The sequence below is a fragment of the Diabrotica virgifera genome, chromosome 3 (genome assembly GCF_917563875.1).
Source record: "Diabrotica virgifera virgifera chromosome 3, PGI_DIABVI_V3a".
Lineage (NCBI taxonomy): Eukaryota > Metazoa > Arthropoda > Insecta > Coleoptera > Chrysomelidae > Diabrotica > Diabrotica virgifera.
In genome coordinates this window covers 130539440-130558205 of record NC_065445.1, presented here as the reverse complement: position 1 = coordinate 130558205, position 18766 = coordinate 130539440, and the positions used below count along the sequence as shown (strand labels likewise).

At 34.2% G+C, this 18766-nt stretch overlaps 2 protein-coding genes across 3 annotated transcripts in view; one reads left to right on the top strand and one right to left on the bottom strand.

Moving 5' to 3' along the window:
- Positions 1-16025, bottom strand: part of LOC114330581 (protein TANC2) — a 632990-nt gene extending 616965 nt beyond the window's left edge. For both annotated transcript variants that reach the window (XM_050645525.1, XM_028279976.2), the window contains exon 1: positions 15798-16025. The gene's annotated coding sequence lies outside the window, so the exon portion shown is untranslated. The remainder of the gene's footprint in view (positions 1-15797) is intronic.
- LOC114330578 (uncharacterized) lies at positions 8995-10414 on the top strand. Its single transcript, XM_050647534.1, has 3 exons — positions 8995-9273; positions 9365-10131; positions 10198-10414. The coding sequence occupies exons 1-3, from the start codon at positions 8995-8997 to the stop codon at positions 10412-10414; spliced, it is 1263 nt and encodes a 420-aa protein (XP_050503491.1).
- Positions 16026-18766: the final 2741 nt, after the last annotated feature.

The window sequence follows — 18766 nt, the reverse complement described above, 5'->3', positions numbered from 1 at the left end:
CATTCGAGTGAACCTTCTTTGAGTTTCGGTTCAACTTCTTCACCCATTTGGTGGTTTTTTATGACCACTTATAATGGTGTTTCGAAGTCGAAATTGTCTGGCACGACATCTGTCAGCTTGTCCTTAGAATTCAATGATTTTTATATGGCCCACTAGATCTCCAGGTTTCATTACTTGTATCTGTCGCAGCTTTAAAGCGGTGGTTACTGACTCCCTCCTTATGCAGAACTGCAATGGAAGGAGGAAGGTTTACCATCCCCTCTAGTTCCCAGACAAGTTAGCCACTTCACGTTTTGCAGGTTGGTCTGCACTTTAGTTAAGGAAGACAACTAAGGAATTTTTATAATTAAATTGTCTTGAGGACGAATGAGAACAAAATGAAGGACGGAGGTGTGTGGCGCATCTTTTAATTTACTTCTAATATACTGCGTTCGCAAAAGCTACCTGATAACTTAATTTCGATAAATAAGTTTGTTTTGTTAGATTATTACCCAGTATTTACTTTAATGCAGTCTCTGGGACTTTATCGCTTCAAGGTATTTGGAAATGTGCTAATTAAAAGGTAAAAAATTACATTTAAGGGCTCAACAAAGGAAAGATTGACGTCGGCGTCGGTGACAAAATAATTTAAGTTTTGTTTATTATGGTCAGCGGGGATTTTTGCAGTTACTCGAGCGCGTCAGATTATCACATGGGGAAAAACCTTGTACCCTGAAAATGTACCTCTACCATATATTGGCTCTTAATGCAGGGGAGTTCGTTAAGGGGGCCGAAAAAAAATATATCCTTAGAAAAACTCGAAATCGTCAGATTAAGATAAGGTAAGTTAAGTACATGCAAAACAGTGTATATTTCAAAAATTTGTCGATTTGAGCGGGGCGTAAGGAAATGGGTGGGTCCCAAAATTTCACAAGAAGAAAGCGAATATTTCGCGAAATGAATGACAGATCGAAAAACTGACAAAAACACTTATTAGATATTTTTGAAAAATCTATCGAATGGCACCAAACACGACCCACCACGGAGGTGGAGTGGGGGGTTGCTTTAAAATCTTAAATGGGAGCCCCCATTTTTTATTGCAGATTTAGATTTAGAAGTCGCTTTCCGTCCTTTTTGTAAACTGTTCCCAGTGTTCATTTTTTGTTCTTCTTACCAATTGCTTTGTTTCATTTCTTTTTCTTCTATAGGTGTCTCTGGATTCTGGAGTGTTTGATGTTTTACACTTCATGTAGGCCTCTCGCTTCTCTTTATATTTCTCTTTTATTTCTTTTCTGAACCATGGTGTATTTTTGTTTCTTTTGTTCAGCATGACTTTGCGTTTTCCTAGAGCCTCTGTTGCTGGTTCTTTAATGTAGTTTTTAATTTTCTCCCAGCTCGCGTTTATATCTTCTATGTTGTCTATTTGTTTCAGCTGTATCTTCTGTGCTAGCCTCCTTTGGTACATTTCTCTTGTAGAATCGTTCCACAGTGATTCTACATTGAATTTTTCCTCGGTGATTTCCTGTAGAAAGTGTTTTGGTGTTAGTTTTATTCTTATTTTTGCTAGGACTAGTTTGTGTCCACTCCCTTGAAACCAGAAGTGCTTTGAATAAAATGAAATCAGTATTATGCAATCGAAAACTGGGAATAGAAATTAAAAGTAGAGTAAAAATGTATACCATTTTTATTCATTCAGTTGCGGTGCGAAACCAAAACTGTCTTAATTTTTACTCAGATCAGAGAGTGCAGCCAGCACTCTTATCGACGATTTCACCTCTTTTTAGAGGTTCATCAGAGACTGCATAGGCTGCTTTTCCAAAGAAAAAAAAAAAAAAAAAAAAAAAAAGAGGTGAAATCGTCGATAAGAGTGCTGGCTGCACTCTCTGATCTGAGTAAAAATTAAGACAGTTTTTGGTTTCGCACCTCAACTGAATGAATAAAAATGGTATACATTTTTATTTTTATTAGTATTACTCCTATAGAGTAACTGTATCCCGAAATAACCAAAGTACGTGCCTCCTAGCGGCGGGATACGGGCAACAATACATTGGCTTATAGGGCAGTCCTTACAGTAGGGATCCTGGCCTATACAGACAAATGCAGGCGGGTGTGGGGTAATACTGCACTTTGGTTGCATTGGTGGTGTATTGGCTAAACGTGCAGGGCAGGGTATGGTGCTGATAGAAAAGGCATTCAGGCATCAAATATCCAAAAATCTTTTCAGGCCATAATAATGAAAAGACCTTCTCCAAACGCAGTAAAAACTTATACTGAAATGATGGCATCTCCTGAGGTAAAATGTTCCGGAAGTAAAATGAGCCTCCGTTCGGATCTCCGGGTGAGGACTATCTCAGGGGGAACACCATTGCAGGTTAGAAAAATCAGGATAGGGTCTTGGAATCTTGGTAGTCTTACAGGTAAGAGTCTGGAGTTAGTGGATGCGCTCAAACGAAGAAGAGTTCAAATTGCTTGTATTCAAGAAACTAGGTGGAAAGGACAAAGGGCGAAAGAACTAGGTGAAGGATACAAATTGTGGTATGTAGGGAGTAGTAACACTAGAAATGGAGTTGGTATAATTGCTGATAGTGAAATGAAAGGTAACGTAGTAGAAGTTGTAAGAACGAGTGATAGAATGATGTCAGTGAAATTCGTAATTGATAAAGAGGTATTGAATGTTGTTTGCGTGTATGCTCCCCAAACAGGTCTGGGTGAGAATGAAAGAAGAGCTTTCTATGATCAATTAGGAGACGTACTGAGTGATATTCCAGCAGAGGAGAAAGTTATAATAGGAGGTGATTTCAATGCACATGTGGGCCAAACCAAGACAGGATATGAAACAATACATGGGGGATTAGGCTTTGGAACTAGAAATGAAGCTGGAGATGACATGCTTGAATTAGCAACAGCATTGGATATGGCGATTGTTAACACATTCTTTAAAAAGAGAGAAACTCAACTTATTACCTACAAAAGTGGACAACATCAATCCCAAATAGACTACTTCATGATAAGGAAAGAAGACATACGTGAATGCAAGGACTGCAAGGTAATAGTGAGTGAGACAGTAAGCCAACAACATAAGCTGCTTGTTCTGGACATCGAAGTAAAAAGCGAAACTAAACAAAAATATCGGAGAGGACCACAAAAAATCAAATGGTGGCTGCTGAAAGATGAGAAAGAAGGTCTATTCAGGAGAAGAATAGTAGAAGAAATATGTTGGAACATGAAAGGAAGCCCTAATACAATTTGGAGAAAAATGGCCAGTAGTATTAGAGAGACTGCTATTGAAATACTTGGGAAAACGTCAGGAAAAAAGTTTGAGGATAAAGAGACTTGGTGGTGGTCAAACGAAGTACAAGGAAAAATAAAAGAGAAGAGAAAATTATATAAAAAGTGGCAAGAAACCAGATCCGACACAGATCTTCAAAATTATATGGTGGCGAAAAAGGAAGCGAAAGTAGCAGTAGCAAAAGCCAAAGCAGAAGCGTATTCAAACCTATATGATCAACTTGATACCAGGGAAGGCGAAACGAAGATATATAAAATAGCCAAACAGAGAGCAAGGAAAGCAAAAGATTTTAATCAGATTAGATGTATCCGAGATGAAAATAATAAAATACTAGTTCACGAAAGGGAAGTCAAAAAGAGATGGAGAAAGTACTTTGACAGCTTATTAAATGAAGAATTTGACAGACAGCCTGTAGAGTCAACGGAGACAGTAGCAGCAATGGTCACCAAAATAACCAACGAGGAAGTGGCTCAAGCGCTTCAAAAAATAAAGAAAGGAAAAGCGGTAGGACCAGATGATATTCCTGGGGAAGTATGGAGAGCATTGGGAGAGACAGGAACAAGGTGGCTAGCAGGTCTATTTAATAGAATTATGGAAGTTGGACAAATGCCAGACGAATGGAGAAGCAGTATACTGGTACCTGTTTACAAAAACAAGGGAGATATACAACAATGTACAAACTACAGGGCTATAAAACTGCTTAGCCACACCATGAAAATATGGGAAAGAATAGTTGACAGACGGATACGTGAAGAGACCGAAATATCCGAGAATCAATTTGGCTTTATGCAGGGTAGATCAACAACAGATGCAATTTTCATTATAAGGCAGTTGATGGAAAAATACAGGAGTAAAGAAACAAACGCTCATATGGTATTCATTGATCTTGAGAAAGCATATGATAGAGTTCCTCGAGAGATTCTGTGGTGGGCACTCAATAAGAAAGGAGTCCCTGGTGAATATGTAAAGATTGTGAGGGATATGTATGAGGGAGTAACGACTAGTGTTAGGACAGGTGTGGGAGAGACTGATAAATTTCATGTGAAAGTAGGATTGCACCAAGGCTCTGTGCTTAGTCCGTATTTATTCTCATTAGTTTTGGACCAGATAACAGCGAAACTACAGGGTAGCATTCCATGGTGCTTAATGTATGCTGATGATGTCGTGTTAGTAGGAAATAGTGAAAGAGACTTAGAACAAAAACTGGAACAGTGGAGACAAGCTCTGGAGGAAAAAGGTTTAAAACTTAGTAGGACAAAAACAGAGTATTTGGAATGTTCATTTAAAGATGGAGCTAGTACAAATAAAATGGTATCTTTGGATGGTGAAATGATTGTGAAAAGCAATAGTTTTAAGTACCTAGGATCGGTATTACAGAGTAATGGAGAAATAGATGGAGATGCATGCAGTAGAATTAGGGCTGGATGGATGAAGTGGAAAGAAGCGAGTGGTGTGTTGTGTGACAGAAAAATTCCAATGAAGCTGAAGGGAAAATTCTATAAAACAGCCATAAGACCGGCTATGATGTACGGAACTGAATGTTGGGCAGTGAAAAAGAAAGAGGAACAACGAATGCATGTGGCGGAAATGAGAATGCTTAGATGGATGAGTGGAGTGACAAAGAAGGATAAAATTAGAAATGAGTATATTAGGGGAAGTCTAGGTGTGGCACCAATTGATGCCAAAATGAGAGAGCATAGGTTAAGATGGTTCGGTCATGTTCAACGTCGAGACGTTAATCACCCAATACGAAGAATAGCTGAAGTGCAGATTCCTGGAAGGAGTAGGAGAGGAAGACCAAAGAAGACCTGGGGGGAGGCGATAAGGCAGGACATGTTGGTAAAGGGGATTAACATTGATATGACCCAAGACAGAATTGTGTGGAGAAATGCAATTAGGGAAGCCGACCCCGCATAGGGATAAGGCAAAGAGAATGATGATGACTCCTTTAGAGTAACTAGGTCCATTTTCCGCTGGAACTTTACCACGCTGCAGACGGGGGTTGTGAATTGCATAGTGTAGAATTCCTTCCCCTTAGTCTTCACTGCAGCATCCATGTGCTTGCATATTGTAGAAGCCTTGGAGGTTGTCACCAGGAAATGGGCCAATAAAGTTTTTCAATTAAAAATCTTTTAAAAATATTTAATTTACAAATATTTTTATTAGGTTGAAAAACTTAGTCTTTTAAAAGTAGAGTATTGAGATGTTATGTATTCTCTGTTCTTTTATATGGAGTTGAAGCCTGGACAATTACGGACGCAACTGAAGAAAAGACTTGCTAACTTTGAGACTTGTTATCAAATAATATGGTAAATATCATGGACACAACACATAACAAAAACGAAAACATTGAGAAAGAAACAAATTCAATAACTTCTTGGAAATCTGGTATGTTAACACCGATATATAAAAGTGGAAATAAACTCCTTTCGACTAATTATCAACCGGTAACAGTTCCACCAACAGTAGTTAAAATAATGGAAAAATTAATAGCTAATAAATAATTATTATCATTTTGGTTAAAATACAATGATATTCCAGTCGCTCAACACTATGGTTCTGTAACTAGCAACCTCCTTCTATCTCTTTAGTGAGTTATGAATGTACGATATCTTTGGACCGATATGAGCCGATTAATATTATTCATATAGATTTTTCACGAGCATTTGATAAGGTACCTATAAAAAATTAATGCTGAAGCTATGACATCCTAGCGTAATTGGTGCGTTGTTATTATGTTTAGAAAACTTCCTCTCTGAAAAAACTTTTTCTGTCAAAGTAGAAAATAACTGCAGTGTTCCATATGCAGTAGCTGGGGTTGTCCGTCAGTGATCAATATTAGGGCTTATTCTGTTTTTGCTGTACGTATCTAATTTAACGTCTGGATGACAGTCAAAATGACTAATAAATTTAGATTTAACAAAGTTTAACTTACGTCAAAAGTACTAGGATTCCTTCTTGAATTGCTAAAGAAATTCCTTGTTTTTATAATAAAACCTTTGGTTGTTGGTTTATCATAAAAAACAAGAATATTTCTTGGCCATTCAAGATGGAATCCCACTCTCTTTTTAGTGGTACTTTAAACTTTTGACGCAAGTTAAACTTTGTTAAATCTGGATTTAGTTACTAGAGTTCTTTATTGTAGCATAGCTCTAATGATGGTTTTGTAAGCCGAAAGCGGTCAGCTAGGAGCGGTTGCAGTTTTAGTGTGGTTTAGTCTTTCAGCTACGTTGACGTAAAGTTTTCTGGCGGTATCATGTACAGCATGTCAGTGTTTACACTTTTATAGTTAAAAGCAATCCATTCAGCTTTCTTTCAATACTAAAATGGCAGCAAGTTAATCCAGTAGTTCTACTCTGAAGTACTTTCAACACTGTTTTACTATTTTTTAGTTAACAATACTCGTTTTTTGTAATTCAGTTTATAAAGATTTTTTAAGAACCTTCACCTTTTTTTTTATTATGCATTCGTTCATAATTTACTTGAAAAAATAAAGTTTATTTTATTTGGAGTAGTATGTTATTTTACAGCAGTATGAAGAATCATTCCGTAGTTGATGTAAAAAACAAATACAGTGATATAAGACAAACTCATATTAAAAACAAAGGAGAATAGGCCACAGGATGACATACCGCTTGTCAGTGTTTACGTCCTGAAATATCCACGTCAGTAGTTAAGTCAGTGTTAAAATAACTTTACACTTAAAGAATACTATTCTTTCCAATTCTTTTTCTTGTCATAGAAGTGTGTACAAAACGTCTTTTTAATTATTTAGCAATTATTTTAAACATTAAATTTTGCTCCTCTTATTAGTCTTAAGGTGATACAGTAGCGATCAACAGGTAGCAAAAACGCGTTCCAAGATTGCGGCTGTAATTTTGAATATTTTGTCGAGATATTTGGCACACGTATTCGTAATATAATAAAGAATGGCGGTACAGAGCCCAATTTGAAAAATATATTAATATGTGGAAATCACTCTGTAATTAAATACAATATTAAAAAAAACGAGCCTGTACCGCCATTAAGAAGAACAAAAAAATACACTTTCTTCAAATAAACTTTTTTATCCGATGCCTAGATTTTGTGTCAATTTGGAACTACTAAAATTTTTTATTTCATTAGTAGTTCCAAAATGACACAAAATCTAGGCATCGGATAAAAAAGTTTATTTGAAGAAAGTGTATTTTTTTGTTCTTTTTAATGGCGGTACAGGCTCGTTTTTTTAATATTGTATTTAATTACAGAGTAATTTCCACATATTAATATATATTTCAAATTGGGCTCTATACCGCCATTCTTTATTATATTATGAATACGTGTGCCAAATATCTAAAAAAAAAAATTTAAAATTACAGCCGCAATCTTGGAACGCGTTTTCGCTACCTGTTGATCGCTACTGTTTCCTCTTAAGTCTTAGCCTTAAATTCTCCTACCAAAAATAACATGTTTGCTTGATTGGATACAAATATCGATGACAATAAAAATTCATTGTTTTTAGAATAGTCAAACCAAACAATTCAATATTTATGCTCAACTGTATCCAATTTATCGAACTCGATGACTGCGAAGAGGTGATCACAATAGAGGAAGTCGAACATAAAAATAAATAGGAGTTTGGCCCGTGTTTCTAAAATTGAATATCCTTTTTCCAACATTAAAATAATTGTCAGTCATATGGGATTTCGGCGCCTGACTTAACGTACGACTATTATTAGCAAAACAGATATTATTACGGTAAATATGGTTTTTTATGGTTTTATATGGTAAATGCTAAAAATAAAATAGGTATGTATACAGGTAGTCAGATCTAAGCATTACTTTTTAAGTGGTATACAGAAATAATAAACACAAAGCAATATTTAATTGAAAAACTTAGGCAACTTACAAAATGTTTTGTGGTATTCTTGACAACGATGATGTTATGAATCTCGGACTTTCATTTATATTGACACAGAGATACATTGATGGGAGATACATAATATATGTATGAGAGAATGGATCATTAGATTTTCACTGGTTTTGGATGTTTATATAGTAACATGTACTGGCTGACTATAAAAGACAACCAAGAAGGCATATATATGAGGGTCTAGGACATTTCGCCGTCGCCATTTCGCCGTTGAGCCATTTCGCCGTCGCCATTTCGTTGTTAGCATTCGTACTTATAATCTCGGGATGATCATTACTTGTATATAAGTTTTGAATGGTTTTCGAACGATTATATACTATCACTTTTGCATAATGAAGTTTTTTATTTTTGATACAGTAAAAACAATTGAAATTGAAATCACTTTTCTTAATATTGTTTATTTCCGAGAATCTGATAATAGTCATATTTATCTACTTAATGATGTATTCTAATTATACTTTTGTTTATTGTCCTTAATTTCCTAGAAATAATAGGTTAAACTTAAAATTACAAACAATAGGTGACTATTAAAGGTTGGCAGGTACATCAGGTACCGTTAACAGATTATTATCTACTTAATGATGTATTCTAATGATACTCTTGTTTATTGTCCTTAATTTCGTAGAAATAATAGGTTAAACTTAAAATTACAAACAATAGGTGACTATTAAAGGTTGGCAGGTACATCAGGTACCATTAACAGATTATGTCCCTTTTCCTCGTTTCTCTCTTTTGATTTACTATATAAGCGCAGAATTCATCTGAAGAGTTCAGTCGTATCTTGAAAGTGTTTGCGATAATTACGAACTTAATTATGGACCGACAAATTCTATCTACTAGAGGAAAGCCAAAATTTAGCTCAGATGGTTTTATTTATGTTTTTGATGCCCTTAGCAAAAATGACGATGAAATTAGATTTTGGAGATGTGAGAGAAGAGACATGTGTAAGGCAAGAATTCACACTAAAAATGGTGAAATAATAAAAAAGGTTAGCCTTCACTCTCATGACGCATCGGTTGTGGATATAGAGGTTGCCCAAATAGTAACAACCATTAAAAGACGAGCAGAAGATACAATGGAAGGAACAATTCAGGTAATTCTCAATTTATTCTAATAAATTTTCTTATTTCGAAAAATATTTTACTTTGAAATTTTCATTGATTGATTAATTTTTTTTATTTTAGGTAGTCAACGAATGTTTAAATAATACCAGTCAGGCTTCTCAAGCTCGACTTCCAAATAATTGCGCACTGAGGAAGACCAACAGACGAAAACGCAACGAAATTCAAGCTGCACCGCCAAACCCTGCTAATTTAGAAGGATGGCGGATACCAAAACATTACAGGACTTATGAAGTGTCGGATGGCATGGAAGAAAATTTCCTTTTGGCGGACAATGGAGAAGGTCCCGACAGAATATTGATTTTCGGGAGAGACAGCTGGCTACAGCGTTTGCAAACTTCGCCCATATGGTTTGCCGATGGTACATTTTCAATACCACCGCCGCTTTTTTCCCAAGTGTACACCGTAAAGGCAACTAAAAATAATAGGGTCCACCCTATATTTTATGCCCTTTTGCCAAACAAATCACGAGCTATTTATAGCCGTATGTTCGATCTAATAAAGAATTTGAAGCCAAATCTGAGCCCTACTGCGATCCATTGCGACTTTGAGCAGGCAGCATTCGCAGCCATGGAAGATTGTTTCCCAGGAGTAAATATCAACGGATGCTTCTTCCACTTAGCGCAAAACATGAATAAGCATGTGGCAGAGTTAGGCTATCTTACAGAATACAATAACGACGCCAAATTTGCCTTAAATTGTAAGATGGTGACATCCTTGGCACTCGTTACAGTTCGTCATTTAGATCAGGCCATTGATCTGTTGGGAAACGCTTTACCTGTTGCGCTTCAACCACTGTTCGAAGACAATTACGCAGGACCTATGAACAGGTAACTATAAAGTGTACTTTTTCAGAAATTCCAAAATCTGTATATCATTTTATTAATTATTTATAGACGAGGAGATGTTAGACGCCTTCCATTATTTCCCCAGGAGATGTGGAATCTCTATCAAAGTACGATGAATAGGGAGGATCGAACCAACAATTACGAGGAGGCAGCACACAGAAGGCTTCAAACAGAAGTAGGCACACAGAAGGCTTCACAATATTCAAATTTATCGACAGCCTCCGTAAGGTGCAGAAGGGTAGGAGCGTTCACTATGAACAATTAGTTGCTGGGAATCTGCCACCCTTGAAAAAGAAAAAATATAGGGACGCGGATGAGCGAATTTTAAGATTAGTCCGAAACTTCAATGCCGATGGAGATATTTTAGAATATCTTAGAGGACTAGCCCATAATTATGAAATGTAACTGTTTAAATATTTTTAATACTGTAAATATTTTATTTTTCAGACGAAAACAATGTATAGTTGAATACGAAAATATAACTTGGTTTTACTAGCAACATCAGCATTTTATTTACACTGACATTTAGTATAAAAAAAGTTAGCATGTTTATTATCACGTTCTTGCGACATTTAGTATAAAAAAAGTTAGTATGTTATCACGTTCTTGTAAACTTAACCAATGCCGGGATGGCGACGGCGAACTGGCTCGACGGCGAAACGGCCGACGGCGAAGTGGCTCGACGGCGAAACGGCGAAATGGCGACGGCGAAACGGCGACGGCGAAACGTCCCAGTCCGTATATGATATATGCCTTTTTTCTCCTATTATGGTATTCTATTTTGCATTATCTTTAAAATAAATGAGTTGACAGAGAGAGGGGTAAGACATTAGGTATATTCCCACTGTATATGATTTATAAATACACGAGAAAAGATTTTTTTATTTAAAACAAATAGCGACATCCTCCCAAAGGATATTACGGACATAACGATTACGGTATATTTAAATACGATTAACAGTACTTAAATAATTAAATGGTACCTCCTGTTAAAATAGGCCAAATGCACTCACTCACAGAATTCATTTTTTTTATTTTTTTACGTTCTACGTGATTAAAAACAAACTCGGCATAATTTTAATACGCTTATCAGACAGTCCATTATTAGACCACTCATCAGCGGTAAAAAATTGTAAAACCGTGGAATTTTGAGAATCAACACCGACTTTAATGAAAATTTGGGTTTTAAGCTCTGTTGACACTCTTCTTTAAAATCTACCCTATGCCGAACTGCGCTTTTGCCCTGGGTATGAAAACAACCCCATCTAGGGGATGAAATTTTATTAATTAAAAGAACTATGGAAATCGATAGAGTGAATTTTGTTCTATAAATTTTTGTTGCAAAATTGACACTTTCCAAGTTATTTGCGATTGAAACTATGCATTTTTCATTGAAAAAGCTTACGTTTTATAATCGTTTTTCATGAATAAATTTAAAAAATTTAATTTTATATGAAAAATCGTTAAAAACAAAATCGTGGCCAATACAAAACAAATAGATTCGTGTCACAAAGACCTAGGTAAACCCAATAACGACTGAGTTCTTGCTTTTAAAGAATGGCTATTTTCGAAGAACCTCGAAATGGAGAACTTTAAATTTCAAATAAGTCGAATGTGGTGCAATTTTTTAAGAAAACTTAGGAGATATCTTTTAAAGTTCCTTAAAAAATATTTCAAATAAGCTCTGATAAAAGTTTTTTGCATAAGAACTGTGTGACTTATGACGAAAATAAAGTCGCTTTCTGCTTTTTCTTTTTAAAACGTAAAAATTAAACCCTCGTCGTTACAATCCTAATAAAAATGAATAGCTACCCACTTGAAATTAACTTTATTTAGGTAAAATTGATACAATCCATGTGACTCGATCGGTTTGGAATGCTTAGTTTAGAAAAAATAATTGATTAAATCGAAAATTACATTATTATAATTTAAAAAAAGTGCATTTTCTTAAATAAACCTAAAAGTAATAATGATACAAAAACAAAAAAAAAATCAAAATTTTTAGTAAAATTAATTCTACAATTAATAATATTTGAAACATTTTTTCATATTATGAATACTTTTAGATTTCTTTAAGAAAAATTTACTTTTTTTTAATTTTAAAACTGTCGTTTTTGATTTAATCAACTATTTTTTCTAAACTAAGCATTCCAAACAGGTCAAATTACATGAATCGTATTAATTATACCTAATTAAAGTTAATTTCAAGTAAAAAGATTACAGTATTAATTTCTATTAAGATTGTAACGAAGAGGGTTAAATTTTTACATTGCAAAAAGAAAAAAGCAGTGGCGACTTTATTTTCGTCATAAGTCAGTTTCTTCTTATGTAAAAAACTTTTGTCAGAGCTTATTTCAAAGCTTATTTAATGATCTTTAAAAGATTTTTCTTAAGTTTTCCCAAAAAATTGCACTACATTCGAGTTATTTAAGATTAAAAGTTCTCTATTTCGATGTTCTGCGAAAATAACCATCCTTTAAAGAGCAATAACTAAGTCGTTATTGGATTTACACAGGTCTTTTTGACGGGAATCTCTTTTTTAGACTGTTTTTATTAGCTACAATTTTGTTTTGAATTATTTTTCTATAAAATTATATTTTTTATGTTGTTCATGACGTGAGTTTTTTCAATGAAAAATGCATAGTTTCAATCGAAAATAACTTAGAAAGTGTCAAATTTGCAAAAAAAAAATTATAGAACAAATTTTACTCAGAATTGGTCACTCTATCGATTTCCATAGTTATTTTGATTAAACAAAATTTCATCCCCTAGATGGGGTTGTTTTCATCCCCAGGGCAAAAGTGCAGTTCGGCATAGGGTAGATTTTGAGAAAGGTTATTATTACTACCTAAATCCAAATTTTCAAGGAAATCAACCTTGGTTATCAAAATTTCACGAGAAAATGGCTGTTGATTGGACTATATTAGTAAAATTGAGGAAAAATTTAGAGAAACTGGACACTTAAAACATGTTGCAAATACTGGTCGTGTATCAATAAACGGTACTATAATCCTCAAATTAATTCAAAGCAAATTGCAGCTGATACCATCATTTATAAAAGGTCTGTTTTACGTGTAGGTACTACAAAAAAATATCATTCGTATAAAATTTATAATGTCCAGGACATCAATGACGATGATCTAGATCGCAGAATGCAGTTTTACGAGATAATGCAAGATTTACAATCAAAATCAAATCGTAATCAAAATCTACGCTTCATTCGCTAAATCCTTTTTTCTCGTGAAGTAGCCTTCTGTTTACATGCAACAGTAAATCGGCAAAACTGCAGATATTGGATCCTCACCCAAGATCTCCAGATCTTACACTACTTGATTTTTTCCTTTGGGGTTACTTAAAATCAAAAGTTTACATCGATCGATCACAAAATTTTAAAGATTTAAAAAAGTTAATTAGATTGGAGTTAATATAACTCCAGAAAATATCCATAACGTTTAAGAAGATAGTTCTCGGTACGTCACTTCACGTTAAAAAGTAGGTAATCGAAATAAAATTGTAGAAAATTTAATTTGCTACATTTTATGTGTAACTAAATTTTCTGTAGGGTTGCTAGTTTACGAGAAACAGTGCGAAACCCCTTTGCACTCCTTTTTCCGAGATGGCGGCCGGGGGACAAGGGTGGCGACCCCAAAAACTTGAACTTAAGCTTCTACTAAGACCACCTACACAATAAAAAAATAAAATTGACTCCTCTAAGAAATACAACCCTAAATGTAACATTTGAATGGACTAATCGATTCAATTAGAAAATCCATATTAACATTGACTGCAACCACTTTACTTTTCGTTGTACAATTTCCCTTGCAATTTCGTGGAAAAGACCTACTTCGTCATCTGTTCTTCTATTCGTCTATTTGTCTTCTTCTCCAATGGCCCGCAGTCGATGATCCACGAGCTTCGACTAGCAGGATTGTTAGGTCTGGATCCCGCGTATGAAAACAAAGTTGTTTAATAGCAAGCTGAAAATTTGTGCAAGCTTAAGGGTGTCTAGTCGGATAAACTTTGATATATGGGAACACTAGAACAGGGACAGTTTTAATTGTGGAACAGGTTAAAAATTTGGAACGGTCAGACCACGAAAACGGCACATGTATTTTGTCCGACAGAACATACTTAAACTCTCCGAACAGAGATTAAACTCTCATGCAAAAATCAGACTGATATTTATCACCAAATGGGCGTTTTAATAAGTAGAACATGTAGAATATGTCAAATGACAGGAATTATGACAGGTGATAAATAGCAGTCTGATTTTTGCATGAGAGTTTAATCTCTGTTCGGGGAGTTTAAGTCTATTCTGTCGGACAAAATAAATGTGCCGTTTTCGTGGTCTGACCGTTCCAAATTTTTAACCTGTTTCACAATTAAAACTGCCCCTGTTCCAGTGTTCCCATATATCACAGTTTATCCGACTAGATACCCTTAAGCTATTAACAAATTTTCAGCTTGCTATTAATCAACTTTTTTTTCGTAAGCGGGATCCAGACCTATGTGTTTTGTGTTCCAAAGCAATTACTAGATGAAGCGAGTAGGTGCTTTATAGAATACTTTTGGACACACTAATTGTAAATCTTCCTCTATTTCTCACTCACTCCAACCAGTAATAAATATATTTATCGCTATTGCTTCATGTAATCATATACTTATGAGTAGACAAACCGAGCAGAATGTTCCTCTACTTCTCGCGACAACAGATCCTTTCGATCAGGATCTAAAACAAAATGGAGGATTAGGTGGAAATAAAGAAAGGTGTAAAGATGGAAGCTGGGATAATTATAAAATATTATACATTGGCGATAATATATTGCAAAAAATCTAAAGCTCGACCACAAATGAGATGAGTTTGACATGAAGTAAAAATAGAAATTTCAATATGATAAAAAAAATTATAAGTGAAAGAGAAAATAAAAGGCAACAAATTGGTTTAAACGTGCTACATATAGCACGTTTAAATAATAAAAGGTGGACCATAAGATTCATAAAATGGAGACCTAGAGAAGATAAAAGACACCGAGGTAGACCACTAAAAAGATGGATGGATTACTTAAGAAAAATACTGCGAAATTGGATACAGAAGACACAAGATAGAGAACAACAGTGGATACAAGAGGTTAAGGAATGATGATGATGATGATTATGATGATGAACAAATAGGTTAGATACTTTCCATTTAATTCCTTTATTTTCATTCAATACAATTCCTTTATTTGAAGTAAAGAGGTGTTCAATGAAGTGTTCATTAGTTTATTCCATATTTAGTAACATAATCAAGTTAAGTATTCGCGTCCTACAAAAAGTTATAGTAAAATTTGATATTATACCTGCTATATCTACCTAACGATTGCACTTACCAAATTAATTAAATAATTAACAATACAATGTATATAATATTTATTAGGTTGAAACATTAATGTAATTAGTTTATTCCTGTATTTAGATCAGTCATCTACTCTGTTCATGTGTTGGACATAAAAATGTCACTACTTTTTTTTATAAATAACTACGGAAATACTTAATAGGTTATTTTTAGTCAACAATCTAATATCTGGATTAATTTGTACTTTTTTTACAGTTACAACAAATGAAAATTATTATATACTAAGACTAAGACATAATATAAAAAACATTACCTTTTGTGACGCAATATTTAAAACAAACAATTAACACCAATTAAATCACTATAAAACCGAATTTTTCACAATACAACATCGACGTTTTCACACATTTTTCGCGATTTGGAATTTTTAAAAATTATTTTCCAAATGACGTCACGGAGAAGTTGACTTTGAGTTTACCGACCTACCCTGATGTGGGCTGGAAGACCCTAAGGCAGACAGTAGACTAACGGTACACCGGCCCCCTATACGAGATAATTTTAACATTTCGTTCATTTGGGATATTTTTAGCATGGGAAGTCACCATTTTTTACTCTTCTTTCCTCTCTCGCTCGTGCCTTCGTTTGTTTTTCATTTTTCACGTGCAAGGACGTTGCCCGCATTGGGCTGGTGGGGCAATTTTCAAAACAAACGAGTACTGCTTAATGGCAAATTTGATTATTTCGTTCGGTATTTCATCCGGTATGTTTGTGTATATTACGATAAGATCAATAAATTTATTAGAATCTTTGAATGTTGATGAGTAATGGCCAGAAATTTTGTAGTTTAACAATAAAAATTGCATAGGTAAACGGGGTGAGCCGTTTAAGATAAAATAAATTTAAAATGAGGGGATCAGTATTAACAGCAATAAAAGAAGATTATTAGGTAAAATTGGCATTGGAAGCAGCAGTAAAAAGACTGCGGCTATAAGTTAATACTAATAAAACTAAGTATATAGTCCAGGGCGCATCTGTTTTGAGATGGACGTTGAGAGGTAACTCAAATAACTCAAATTATTTTGCAGAAATTGGTTGAAAATAACTCAAATAATAATATTTGAGTTATCCTCCCACTCAAAATTGTCCGGAACATTGTTTAAATAATCAAAATGTCAAAATATGAAGGAAAAATTTGATTTTTTATTGGTTTTTTGATTATAACTTGAAAACTGTTCATTTCTGAGAAAAGTTTTACTAACATAAAAGTTGCGTAATTAAATTTCCTACAATATAAAATTGGTTAAAAATTTAAAAAATAGTCACCCTTGTTTTAAAATAGCAATAATTGCGAAAAAAACCATACAAAAACAAGTATTCGCATTTTACGTTTTTTAACCATTCATGCTATACTTAGGACCTTCATATTTTACCCAAAAAAACTTTATGATATAGTAAAACAACACTGTAAATTTCATTAAGATCAGTTTAATAGATTTTGCAAAATAAATTTTGCAATCCAGCTTTCGCAAAAAAAAACATTTTTTTAAATGTTGCAGGACTGAAAATAAAGCAGATAGCAAGTTGAATTTTTTTTGCTTATAGAAGTGTACTGTACCTTTCATTTGCAATTTGCAAAATTAAAATCGATTAATTACCACGGCGTCAGGAAATTTTTTAAATAAACATTAATTTTTGGTGCTACGCGCAGGACAGCGGTGTTCGATTCACATAAGTTGATTTCCACCAAAATTTCTTTCAATCTTTAATTTTCTTGCTCTATATTTTGTTGTATTTTAATATTTTAATTCCACAAAAATCAATGTAATACAATAAAAATGTAATAAAAATTAAAATGTATCAATAATTAGCAAAGGTCATTGGAATCCTCAATCAGAGCAAACTATCCGCTGTCCTGCGCGTAGCACCAATAATTAATGTTTATTTAAAAAAAATTCCTGACGCCGTGGTAGTTAATCGATTTTATTTTGCAAAATTGAAAATGAAAGGTACAGTACACTTCTATACGCAAAAAAATTTCAACTTGCTCTCTGCTTTATTTTAAGTCCTGTAACATTTTGAAAAAATGAATTTTTTTGCGAAAGCTTGATTGCAAAATTTATTTTGCAAAATCTGTTAAACTGATCTTAATGAAATTTACAGTATTATTTTACTATATCATAAAGTTTTTCTGGGTGAAACATAAAGGTCCTAGATGCAGCATAAATGGTTGAAAAACGTAAAATGCGAATACTTGTTTTTGTATGTTTTTTTTGCAATTATTGCTATTTTGCAAAAATATACGTTTGAAAACTCCAGGGGGCACAAATCTATGATTGACTTTATAGTCACTAATAGAAAAATCCACCCAGAGCAGATTCTAGATATTCGAACTTTAAACTCGGCAGACGCAGGGAGTGAACACAAATTAGTCCTAGCAAAAATAAGAATGAAACTAACACCAAAACATTTTCCACAGGAAATCACCGAGGAAAAATTCAATGTAGAATCACTGTGGAACGATTCTACCAAAGAAATGTACCAAAGGAGGCTAGCACAGAAGATACAGCTGAAGCAGATAGACGACATCGAAGATATAAACGCGAGCTGGGAGAAAATTAAAAACAATATTGAAGAGGCAGCAACAGAAGCTCTAGGAAAACGCAAAGTCATACTGAACAAAAGAAACAACAACAATACACCATGGTTCAGAAAAGAAATAAAAGACAAATGTAAAGAGAAGAGAGACGCCTACATGAAGTATAAAACATCAAACACTCCAGAATCCAGAGACACCTATAGAAGAATACGAAATGAAACAAAGCAATTGGTACGAAGAACAAAAAATGAACACTGGGAACAGTTTACAAAAAGGATGGAAAGCGACTTCTACGGAACACAAAAACAAATATGGAGATTCATAAGAAACCAACGGAAAGAAATGGCAGAATTGAAGGAATACAATAACATACCAGCAAACGAATGGGAAAGATACTTGACGGAACTGTTTAAAGGAAAGGAAAATCATAATCAAAATAATAACCTACCTGAATTAAGACACGAAATTGAAATTAGTTTTCAGGAAGTAGGGGTAGCCATAAATTCACTCAAAAATAGGAAGTCACCAGGACCAGACGGAATAACCAACGAGCTTCTAAAATACGGAGGAGAAAGTATAACCCTAGAGATGACAAAACTTATACAAAAACTAATATTGCACTGCAAGATACCAGACGCATGGAGAAACAGCATAATGATACCAATGTTCAAAAAAGGAGACAAAGA

Bases quoted from the DNA above. Each gene is read 5' to 3' on its own strand.
- LOC114330578 (XM_050647534.1), top strand. From the start codon at position 8,995: ATGGACCGACAAATTCTATCTACTAGAGGAAAGCCAAAATTTAGCTCA. The intron at 9,274-9,364 runs GTAATTCTCAAT...TTTTTATTTTAG, and splicing joins CAATGGAAGGAACAATTCAG to GTAGTCAACGAATGTTTAAA. The intron at 10,132-10,197 runs GTAACTATAAAG...AATTATTTATAG, and splicing joins TACGCAGGACCTATGAACAG to ACGAGGAGATGTTAGACGCC.